The 12,073-nt window shown below is 38.5% G+C and overlaps 1 protein-coding gene across 8 annotated transcripts in view; it reads right to left on the bottom strand.

The window, feature by feature from the left end:
• The window catches only part of LOC308682282 (signal-induced proliferation-associated 1-like protein 2), a 146,226-nt gene that overhangs the window by 20,096 nt on the left and 114,057 nt on the right, over positions 1 to 12,073 (bottom strand). Inside the window, exons 14-17 of one of the 8 annotated variants that reach the window (XM_081351915.1) lie at positions 11,239 to 11,645; positions 8,034 to 8,228; positions 2,647 to 2,797; positions 1,332 to 1,448 (exon numbers count right to left, since the gene is read on the bottom strand). In XM_081351915.1, the coding sequence (XP_081208041.1) occupies positions 1,332 to 1,448; positions 2,647 to 2,797; positions 8,034 to 8,228; positions 11,239 to 11,645 (870 nt within the window). The remainder of the gene's footprint in view (positions 1 to 1,331; positions 1,449 to 2,646; positions 2,798 to 8,033; positions 8,229 to 11,238; positions 11,646 to 12,073) is intronic. The other 7 variants (XM_081351916.1, XM_081351917.1, XM_081351919.1 and 4 more) reach the window with 7 other exon arrangements.

The raw sequence follows: 12,073 nt of genomic DNA, 5'->3' as shown, positions 1-12,073 counted from the left end.
AGAAGGGACTTCTTTCAAAAACATGAACTACTCTAGAACATTTGACTGGTAGTGTACAGTGATCTTAAATAGTCCTTTTTTCCCCTGTTCTTCATCTGCTCATCACTCAGTTGTGTTGAAATAAAACTAGAGGACAGAATCATGAAAGTATTGAAAGTATGAATCTCTCAGATGAGACTGGGATCCCTTTCCTCCAGCTTCTCAGTGTCTGTAATCTACTTCTCCACAGCAGGTTTAACAGGACAGAGGGACGCTCACTTCTCACGCTCTCTGCATGCAATATCCATGAGGAAGAAAAACCAGATCGACAATGATTTCCATTCCTGCTCGCGCTCCACAATGACAGCTCTGTCTCCGGGGGAATGTGTGGCCTTTAAAATAAAAACCCTTCGCTGGTGGAAATCTGTGATGGACCAATAATAGCTGCTTTTGTACAAAATAAACAAACTAATATTATATGGCATAATTAAAAATGATATGTTCTAAAACATAAAACATGCGTACAAATGAATATTTCATAATATGATTTGTAAGGAAATGGTTTTGAATGGTATACCATAAAGCAGTCAAATCTCTCAAGTACCCCATATATTTTAAGTTAATATTTCAATAATTTAATAACATATCATATTCAACTTGTTCATGGCAAGGTGATTATTGTTAGCAAAATCTAAAACTATAAAATAAAAAGTTGAATTAAAGCTGAAATCAATTAAAATATAAATATTAGATGAAAAACGTCAACTAAACAAAATTGAGAAATGTTTCTTCTGTAATTAACTGAAATAAGTTTAGGATGAAGCACTTAAATTATCAACTGGAAATAAATAAAAACTAAAACTGAAATAAAATAAATTCAACCTAAATAGTAATATTTTAAAAAAAATGTTAGTAATAAAAAATGACAAAAGCACATAGCTATAGATTTAAATGAAAATGGAAAAATTTAATAAAAACTATAACAGCATATACATTTTAGTAAAATATTATTTTTCATATATTTAACAAATAATTTATTTGGATCTAAAATGTTATTTTCAAATTAATTATTGTAATTGACCATTTTTAAGATTTAATGATTATGAATTAATATAAGTAATAATGTACAGTATAGTATTTTTATTAATATTTAATCAGTATTTATTTATAATTATGTATGCAGATGAGAGGCTACATAATATTTGCACTTTAATAGATGCATTTATCAAACTGCAGGATTATTTTAAATCTAGAAAACTAAAACAAAACAACAATAACAAAAAAAAAATATTGAATGAGGGACTTAAGAAACCAGAATATCAGAGAGACTTTCAGTGGGCTCTGGCAACTACCTGTAGAAAACAGTAGATGTTGGAGAACAGCAGATGAAGCACAGATTTCTGAGTTGCTGTAACATGTTTGATATCACGCTGGTTTGAAGCACAATGACCCGTCTGCTTCTGAGGGCACTGCAACATGACACACACCACTGAAAATAGGGCATTGTGCATCTACTCCAGCCTTTGCTGTCAGATAACGGGCAGAGGGAGAGACCCGGGAACTGGAAAACACAATTAAGAGATCTCCAGGAGCAGAGGAGAGTTCAGAAAACACACGCTCCAACAAAAACTTCCACCCCTGAATCCTGTCAGACTCAACATGAAGAGAAGAAACACAGCAAGCGCTCGTCAATCAGCTTACCTAAACAGAATCTGTTCGGTCTGGGACTCGCGTTATCGTGTGTGTGTCCAGAACCGGCTCTGGCTGATAACACACACGTTTGTTCAGCCCTCAATCACTTCACACACTGAGGTTATCAGCACTACAGTGTGTGTGTGTGTGTGTGTGTGTGTGTGTGTGAGACACACAGCCCAGACTGAGACTACATTCACATACTAATCAGAGCTAATGGAGAGGTATTATTTGACACCAGAAAGTGCATGTAAACTAATAATTATTACCATTTTTATACACTAGTTTTATATGGTACTCCAAGGTACTTCAAAGACAACCATGGTACTTTGATGGTACATGTCCAAAAACCAACTTATTACTATAATACATCAAAAACATGGTATTACAATGGTAAATATCTAAAAAGAAAAATCAATATAACTTTTGAACAAAAATATTAAAGTACAAAAACAAAGCATTATTACAAACTACATAAAAAAATATGAAATTACCATTGTAAACGCCCAAAATCATAGTACTATCAAGGTACATATATAAAACACTATGGTAATACCATGGCACTTGTCTGAAAAACAGTGTTGCCATCGTAAATGTTCAATACCCTGGTCCATTAAAAAAACTAAACAAAAACAAACAACTATGGTATTACCATAGAAAATACATGATTACCCTGGTAAATATCTTAAAAACATGGTATTATTAAGGAATCATGTCCAAAAAATCCTGTCTAAATGCCCTTACCAGAGAAGGTACTTCCATGGTATTTTGGACATACACCATGGTACATTGTACCACAAATTGATAACAGTTTCTAGTACTCAGAAATTGCTAGTAAATTTAACAAATAATTACAAAGAAACGGCAAGTAACACACTGAATGCGAAATTTTGAAGTGGAAAAATTTAAATAATATTTTCTTGTCAAATAAACTGCAATGAATCAACTTTAAAAAGAGTATGTTTGACAGTGTACCTTCCTGTGTCCGCTCTCTCCAGGCGGGCTTTCAGACAGCATCATCTTCATGTATTCTTCTTTACACATGTTGGGCTGCAGACCCGTGTCCTTCAGTTTGTCCCGTTCTCTCTCCTGTATCCGACCGGAAGTCTCTCCGGCGTACAGCTCCCTGTGGAACACACACACACACACACACCGATCATAAACACAGGCCCATGATGCTGGCGTTCAGGACTCAGGGATGAACAAGGGTTACTCAAACACGAAGGATCCAGGGTCTGTCTGTGTCTTATTCTTTTGTTTGTTTTTCGACAGAATGTGTGAAGCATTGAGGAGACGGACAGTGAGGATTACAGGAGATCTGGTTCGTGTAATGATCATCATTATCACACAGAGCACTAAACTGTGAGTTCAGAACACTAACATCTTGAGCATGTTTGTAACACATCCTTCCATCGGGTAAAAAGAAGGAAAGGGAAAGATAATGGCAGGAGCAATGTGACCTTGATAGTGTTGTGACTGCGTGCAGTGTGTGTGTGTGTGTGTGACTGGCAGGGTGTTAGATAGCTGTCAGACAGCATGCACAAACAGACACACACACACACACACACACACACACACACACACACACACACACACACACACACACACACACACACACACACACACACACACACACACACACACACACACACACGGACTAAAACAACACCGGAACAACACAAGAAATCATTTCATAAAACATTTCATATTAAATACAAGATAAACTCTGTCGACAGTACCTGGAGCAAGACATTAATCATCATTTAACTATTTAAACATTAAATATGTGGATAGAGATTAACAACCGAATACATGGAACACTGACAAAAGACAACACACACACACACACACACACACACACACACACACACACCCACACACAAAATAATAATAAATACAAATAAATAAATTAAATTACTACAATTAAATAATAATTTTACATAAATATTAATAAAATAACATAAAATAAATACTATTTTTGGGGCATGTACACACACAAACACACACACACACACACACACACACACACACACACACACACACACACACACACACACACACACACACACACACACACACACACCCACACCCACACACAAAATAATAATAAATACAAATAAATAAATTAAATTACTACAATTAAATAATAATTTTACATAAATATTAATAAAATAACATAAAATAAATACTATTTTTGGGGCATGTACACACACAAACACACACACACACACACACACACACACACACACACACACACACACACACACACACACACACACACACACACACACACCGTGTTTACACCTGGTATTAAGATGCATTTTGGTCGATCGGATCACAAGTGGACAACACTAAATACAGGTGTAAACGGGGTATAAAACGTTTTGAACATCTGGTTCAAAAACTTGAATGCACTAGTATATATGTCGATTATTCCTGCGGTATTCAGTGGCTAACATCCTCGGGCTGACACACTTCCACAGGGGAAACAATGACAGGCATTTCCATGCAGAGCATCATTTCTTCTAGAAAGTAACAGGCAGAACGTAAAGGTAACTAATATACAAGCTGTTAAAATACTTAGTGATTGTGTAAATACTGCAGGTGAGTTAATTAATACTGTGAGAAGGTCACATTCAGACGGTGCAGTGTGTGTGTCGTCAGGCTAAAAATAACAAGTGAGCAATGCAGCGAAAATCCAAACGAGTGCAATAGTGAAGAGGTCGCATTAAAACTCACTCAAAGCCCGCAGGTGCTGGACTGTGTCATCACAGCTGTCTGGCACTAGCGCCGCGGCTTCAACACACTTGGTGACCCGTTGGCCTTTACTGGTGTGTGTGTCTATGAGCAACTGTTGATATGAGCACTACAGGCTACGTCTGAGCCTGACAGAAACTGTCGAGGTGAGCAAGGAGACGAGGGTCGGTGTGGCACAGCGGGGAGGATTTCAACTCGAGACATTTACACTCAGTGTGGAGAACAGAAAGGTCAGGGGTCAAAGGGGAAAGTTCACTAACAGTGTGAGCACAGACATACACAGTGGGGGTGTGTGTATGTACCTGGACCGCTCGGCTAGAGCCTTCAGAAGGAAAGACAACAAGCTCTCGGCTCCACTGAGCAAAAGAAGCCGAGGAAAGTGGAAGAAACAGAATAAAGTTAGCAGCTGGTGAGAGGTTTATAGTGTCAACGGGAAAAAAGCTTCATTAGCAGGCACAATAAATGTGAGCATTATTGGATGATTTGTCTAGAGGCTGAGTTGCGTTATGTGGAATAAACAAAGAATGGAGATTCTAACTGCATTACAAGGCTTCTTTTATAAAAGCTGGGGAAAACAGCTCAGCCGCACCATCAATCCAAGAAGAACAAAAGACATTACTCGAGAGATGGACCTGAGAGAGTTTCAACAAGCGCATAAGCACACACTCGCTTTTCTAGCTGAATGTAGATGTAACATAGGCGTCTATTGTTTTCAGATAAGTCTAATTATAAATAATTATAGACAATAGAGGGAATGCATTGACGTCACTTTCCCGCAGGAATGCCCATCAGCCGGAGTGGCAGAAGAGCTGCTGTGTGACTGGAAAACTGCGAAAACACCAGTAAAACAAATGATTATCACTTTAAACTAAAGGTTGGACTCGATATAGTGTTCCTTACAACTTACCAAAGATCCAGTGATCCGTGTATATTGACATGCAGCCAGGGAATCGTGTTTCCTGACATTAATGTGTGCCTGATTTAAACGCCGGGAAATACATAAAGCAAATTTGCCTGTGAACGCTTTATATAAACACAATATAGGTCTAAATCTGGGTGATCACTTATATCAATGTTATTTATATCGTCATATCGTCCAGCTTTAAAACTTGTACAGTTTTTTGTCAGTGTTTATTTAAAAACATCCAATTATGCAGAATATACAATGGTAAATATTTAACTGATGAGTTTTAAATACAATATATGACAATGCAATACATAGTGTATGATTTTACCCCTAAATTCAGCATATTGACAAAATGATAACTGCAAATCCACCTTTCTCTGCCTGGATCCAGTTGTTTCTGTGAATTGCAGCGATCCATTTGCTTTTCTTTTCTGTAGCTTTCAGCAGTCTGTAAAAATATACCTCTGATTTCTTGTCAAATCTAGTTGTACAGTCAATCTCGAAGCTCTTTCCTGTTTTAGATGTGTTTTTCGCAGCATTCGCACTGAAAACCAATCAGTCTTTCTGCCACTCAGTGTGTGTAACCACAGTCACTCCGGCCGACGGTGACGTCACGTGCACACACTCTATAGACAGAAAGATAGAAAGATAGATAGATACTGTAGATAGATAGATAGATAGATAGATAGATAAATTCAGATTCCTGTGAGGTGTGACCAATTCAATTCAATAAGGTGAATTAATTCTATAAGGTGAATTAAGGTATTTTGGGCCACTTTTTGACCATAATCTCAATGGCGAAAGTGGCCAAATATACATAAAATCATTCAACATAAATGAATACCAGTCTTTTCCCAGTAACATCATCATGATCTAAAAAACAAAAACTTCTAAAAGATCTCCACCATGGCTCCCTAGAAGGAGGGGGAAGCAAAACTAGAATACTAAAAGAAAAGTGTCTGTGGCTCAATCGTTTCCCCTTCAGGATCTGTCAGTCCAGTGCTAAACACCGATCTTCTGTCTGGAATGGTACAGTAAACAAAGACTGGACATCAACGTGTAGATCAATAATGAGGGGAGACACATGCCAAGTATATTACGTTTGCGTGCTTACAGAGCTGCTACTGATGGTTCATTCCAGGCCGCGGTGAAACTCAGATCGATAGAGGAAAGATCCGCTTTGATCAGTAACCTATTGCAGATGTTTTTTTTTTTGCCCTTGAAAACTGGAATTGCATGATGATTGTGCCAGAGGAGAGATTAATTGGATAAAAAGAAGTGAGAGACCTTTGCCGGTGGCTAAATCCAGCCTAGGAATAGATTGGTCTCTCCTGGCCTTTTAAACCAGACGCTTAATGAGTCACACTGGCACAAGATTGGAGGGCAAGAATAAATTTAATCAAATCTAAAGCCCAACCTAATTGTTCACATTAGGAAATCACAATACAACTCCTTTTAAACATACTTTTACTTGAGTGCTTTACACTCACTAGAGATTTTGAGGTCTCAGAGTATGTGGTTATGGCCAATGTTAAATTAAATTATACAACAAATTACTCTCATAAGTGTCTTAGCTTTTATAATGCTGCTTTTAGTGGCTTAAACAATTAAATAAAACCTTCTCTCCAACCATACCAGTAGATGCATCCTATTTAGTTATGCACTGATATGGAAATTTTGGTTAATACTGATAATTAATGGTCTCTCTGAATACTCGATTCTGATTGGCGGAAAGGTGTGCACTAAAACCATTTAATGCACAGGTAGCTCCAAGTCAGTTTAACACGCATACGTTTACTGACTCGCACACAGAGATTGGAGATCGTGCTGCACACACACAGAAACAGGAGCACAGAAGCTTGTTGTGAACGCTGCCCCATGACATTTAATAATAAATTAACTTTGCTTCTGAATCGCTAGATTATATTACTCAGCAAGGAGGTGGTAACGTCACTGTTTTTGAAATAATTCAACTCACAGCTTTATTGCTAATAGAGAGATAATTCACACACATCTCTCTCTCTCTCTCTCTCTCTCTCTCTCTCTCTCTCTCTCTCTCGATAGGCAAATTCATTCAAATAAATGTTATGATTCAAACAAATAAATGTAACCTTGCCGCACTACTTTATCTCTGTGTCTGATTTAAAGCGGACAAAATGCTAGATCTTACAATTCATAGCTGATGAAAATAACCGCCATTTTAACATTTCCAGTCAAATTTAACACTGTAAACATCAATGATAGCTTTAACTTGTCAATGCTGGCAAATTACCATAGTATAAATGGGACAATCCACGCATTAAACGATTTGAATGATTTGTTGCCTGACGTAAAAATAACAAAAACAATGCCTGAATAATGCAAGCAAGTCATTCAAATTTCCTTGAATGTAAAATAATGGACGACATTATCAAATCAAAATGCATGTGTCATGGATCAATATGGAACGTTTACTCAGATCCAGCATGATTTTGTCTGTATATATGAACGGATAGGTCAACTAAAAATTATATGGGATTGTACCATTTGTCTACTTCATATGTAAGTCATCATGGTGAGCAGTGTGCATCTGAATTAATATAATCAATAATTTATTGGGTTTAATCTATCAGTCTAATTTTCTTAGTGGACTGATAGCAATAACATTAAAAATAAAAGCCGATACTGATTATTGTGCATCCCTAATCCACACACTCACCCACACTCGGACTGAATTGGGGGCTCGTCCGGGACCGGTTTGTCATCGGCCCTCCTATGGTGGCTGTGTGTGTGTGCGTCAGTGCAGGGCCCGGGCTCCTGGCTACTGTTGGGAACGGCTTGGGCTCCGGGATGTTCTGGAGAGGGCGTGAACTGGGAGCTGTGGGGTAAGGGGCTGCCGGAGTGGTGGGAGCCACTGGCCAGCGCACATGGGATAGTGAAACGTGAGAACCGGCAATCAAAACAATATGAAATGACTTCCTGTACTAATTAATTTAAGCAGCGATGGTTAGAAGAAGACGAGAAAAAAATATACAGGTCTGAAAACGCCCAAGAGTAATTAGATCAATAATGATCTAATTCCAAGAACAATCCCCTGGGATTCTGCATTGACAGTGTTCTGTTCGGGCATCTTTTGAAATGCATTCACAAGACAAACATGCACTCAAAATCACACACATCAGAGCTGACAACATGGCTACGAGCAGGACCCTGACCTTTCTACTACAACATGACAGCTGCCATTCTCTCCGGTCCATCTCAAGGAGACTTTTTACCATTTTTCTGCCTTTTATGTAACAGTCTATGCTTTCAAGGGTTTCGCTGACAAAACTGTCCTCCAAGAGGCTCCAATAATACTCCCTAAAATAGTGTACTTTTGAAACCTCACTTATCAATTCATTTGAAGACAACTCGCCCTGAACAATATAACACTCTGAACATAACAGAAGGTAGTTATTTTCTTCCTGAATTGCTCTGCAGTGCAAAACAAAAGAGTTTCATTGTATGGATGGAAAATAACCCATGCAAACATTTAAGCACCATACACAAAGCCCACAACCACCCTGGGCAATGCAAAAAATCCTTGTAGTGGGTCTGTCCCATTTTTACTATGGTTCTCTAGCAGGAAAATCATCTACATGAGTAATATTGAGGTAACTGACCCAAGACTGGATCTGCTACTTGAAGATTAACTGATTAACTGGACTAGAATCACAGGAAATCATTTCCAGATTTTTCCACTATGCTACCGGAGTGTTCCAGATATATTGTTCAAAAGTTTGGTGTCAGTAAGTTTTTTTTGCGACAGTAAAGATATTTATAATGCCCCAAAAAAAATTCTATTTCAAATAAATAAAATAAATAAAATAAAATAAATATTTTTTATTACTTTATATTCATCAAAGAATTCTGAAAAAAAAGTATCAAAGTTGGTTTTTGGTTGGAAGCAAAACCTGCTGTGTATATCTTTAAATGCAAATGAGCTGCTGCTCCCCGCCCCCCTTTCCAGAAGAGGGCGGAGCCTTTACAACTTGGACCTCGGATACTCCAGCAACAACAAAACAGGAAACAGCATGGGGCCACAAACGCGTTTTTGCATTCCACTGCGCTGCTTTTCCATTATTTTCTATGTAAACAAGCGCTTAACGGACCTTGCATTGTTTTCTCCCGTTCGGTGCCACACTGTGAAAGATGCAAGCGCCAAGGTCAAAGACGTCCATCTAGCACGTTTACATAGAAAAGCAATGGAAAAGTAAGGCAGTGTAATGGAAACATGCATTCTGTTTTCAATGATAGACTGTTTATCACGTAGCTGAGACATTCTTGAGAAGCTCACTCAGAGGAGGAGCTAAGCTAACAGGGCAGATTCTGTGAATTTTACATAATAGGTCACTTTCAGCATCTTCAAAATGAGAACAGAAAGTCAGTGATAGCAATTTAAATGCAAAAAGTCTGAAGTCTGTTAAATTAATAAGTAGCGTGATTAAAAACTGCAGTGATTGCAAATAAGAATAGACGCTTCCTACAGTCACTGAAAGAGAAAATGCCTGATTTGAAGGAAATTACAAGTAATAACATTAGTGTAAGTGAAACGAAGTAATTAACATTAATTTACCTTGAAGGAAAATGAAGATGTTCGTACTACAACACAGTTTAATAGTAAAAAAGTATCACTATTAATACGACGCCTGGCAACATTTTACTTAAAAACCTGTAAAAATACATTTAAAATCATCCAAACACACATCCTCCATAAACTCTTTGCTTGGTGGTCTAATGTCTAATGTTGGCTTGCTGTTAAAGGAGAACTCCGGTCAATTTTAACATTGAGCTCATTTTTTTGTACATTTGGAGTGCTGTCAATACAGAGAACAACGACAAAAATCAGTGTTGCCTACACCGAGTTATTCTATTTTAAAAATTTGCACCCTGTTGACTTCAATAGGGCAAGTAGTAAGCCTGCTTTTTAGCCTCTTAACATCCTTTAAGTGTCATTACAAGTGCACAGAAAATGTGAGTGATTCCTTCTGAGTGAACACGGGTGGATCTGACTGCAGTAGATGTTAGAGATATTAATAAAAACGAAGTTAATTCAGCCAGCGCTCATACCTTTGTTTACATCCTGTTTTCGGTGGAACGCCATAGTAATCGATTGTCGAGTTCACGCGCGTGATCATTGGTAACTAAACCTATGCGCGTGAACTCGACAATCGATTACTATGGCGTTCCACCGAAAACAGGATGTAAACAAAGGTATGAGCGCTGGCTGAATTAACTTCGTTTTTATTAATATCTCTAACATATACTGCAGTCAGATCCACCCGTGTTCACTCGGAAGGAATCACTCACATTTTCTGTGCACTTGTAATGACACTTAAAGGATGTTAAGAGCCTAAAAGCAGGCTTACTACTTGCCCTATTGAAGTCAACAGGGTGCAAATTTTAAAAATAGAATAACTCGGTGTAGGCAACACCGATTTTTGTCGTTGTTCTCTGTATTGACAGCACTCCAAATGTACAAAAAAATTAGCTCAATGTTAAAATTGACCGGAGTTCTCCTTTAAAAAAGCACACCATCCCTCTCTCTCCAAGAGAATACACACAGCTGGATATATAAAAATATCCAGATACTGTGGACTGCTTCCAGTCTGCTATCTGTTATTGTTTATAAATATGTGCATATTCTTCCAGTTACACACAGACACACAATTGTTGTATCTGGATATGTACAAATTAAGAGTGGAAGCATTCCACATGGTCTGAGTGGGAGTCTAACCATTAGGCTAATCAATAAAGTTGGCAAAAACACATCGCTTGGAACCATTTGAATATAACCAGCCAGGAAATGCATGATCTGTTCAGCCTCAAGCTACATCAATCTGATCTGTCTATGTTCTCCTATACATCAGCACTCTTTTGCTCACCTGGAATGAGATGAGATCTCGCTCAGGTCTCCTATACTCCCCTCTGCGGGTGTGTGTCCGGCGGCCAGAGCCGAGGCGTAGCTCTGAGGAAGGTACAACCTCCCGTGGTCCTCCTCCATTGAACCTTCTTCAGTCAGCTCCGGTGTCCAGGGGTGTCCCGGATCAGACGCGCCCCGGCCCTGGAGCACGACGCGGGCCACAGACGCATTGGCCACCCCTGGGGTCATGCTACAGGGCGCAGTGTCAATGCCGCTGTCAGTCGAGGCTCCTTTAATGTAGGTGAGACCCAGCATCTCTGGATCCATCAGGTCCCCGGAGCCGAAGTGCTTCTCATCACTGTTACTGCTGGAGGCATTGCTGGACAGAGTGTTACTGCTGGAGTGGCTGGAGTTCTTATCGCCGCCCTGCTGGAGGAAGACATTCACACACAGACACACACACACCAAGGAAACATTAAGGATAATCAAAGAGCAAAACAAAAAGAGAAATCATTCACTGCTCTAGAATGAATAACTTTTGTAGCTTTAATAAGGATTAATCTATATTTCATTTATAATTTATGCAGTGAAGACTGTGAAGTGTTTTATATCTTTATTCAATTTCTGATTATATCCTACCTTTTAGACCTGCCTGAAAGTTAAAGGTTACATGGATCAAAAACAACGAAAACAATAACTTTTTGTGCATTTTAACAGGCCAAGTAGAAACTGAACTGGTCTGTCTGACTGGGCCAACAGAAACAACTGAGCCCTGATTTATTGAAGGACAGGTAACCGTGACATTAATTTGAATGGGTTTATGTGAAGATTGTTTTAATGAAAGAAGGCCAATACTG

The sequence above is a fragment of the Scardinius erythrophthalmus genome (genome assembly GCF_964197995.2).
Source record: "Scardinius erythrophthalmus genome assembly, chromosome: 21".
Taxonomy (NCBI): domain Eukaryota; kingdom Metazoa; phylum Chordata; class Actinopteri; order Cypriniformes; family Leuciscidae; genus Scardinius; species Scardinius erythrophthalmus.
The sequence above is the reverse complement of the archived record's forward strand: the minus strand, read 5'-3'. Positions and strand labels throughout refer to the sequence as shown.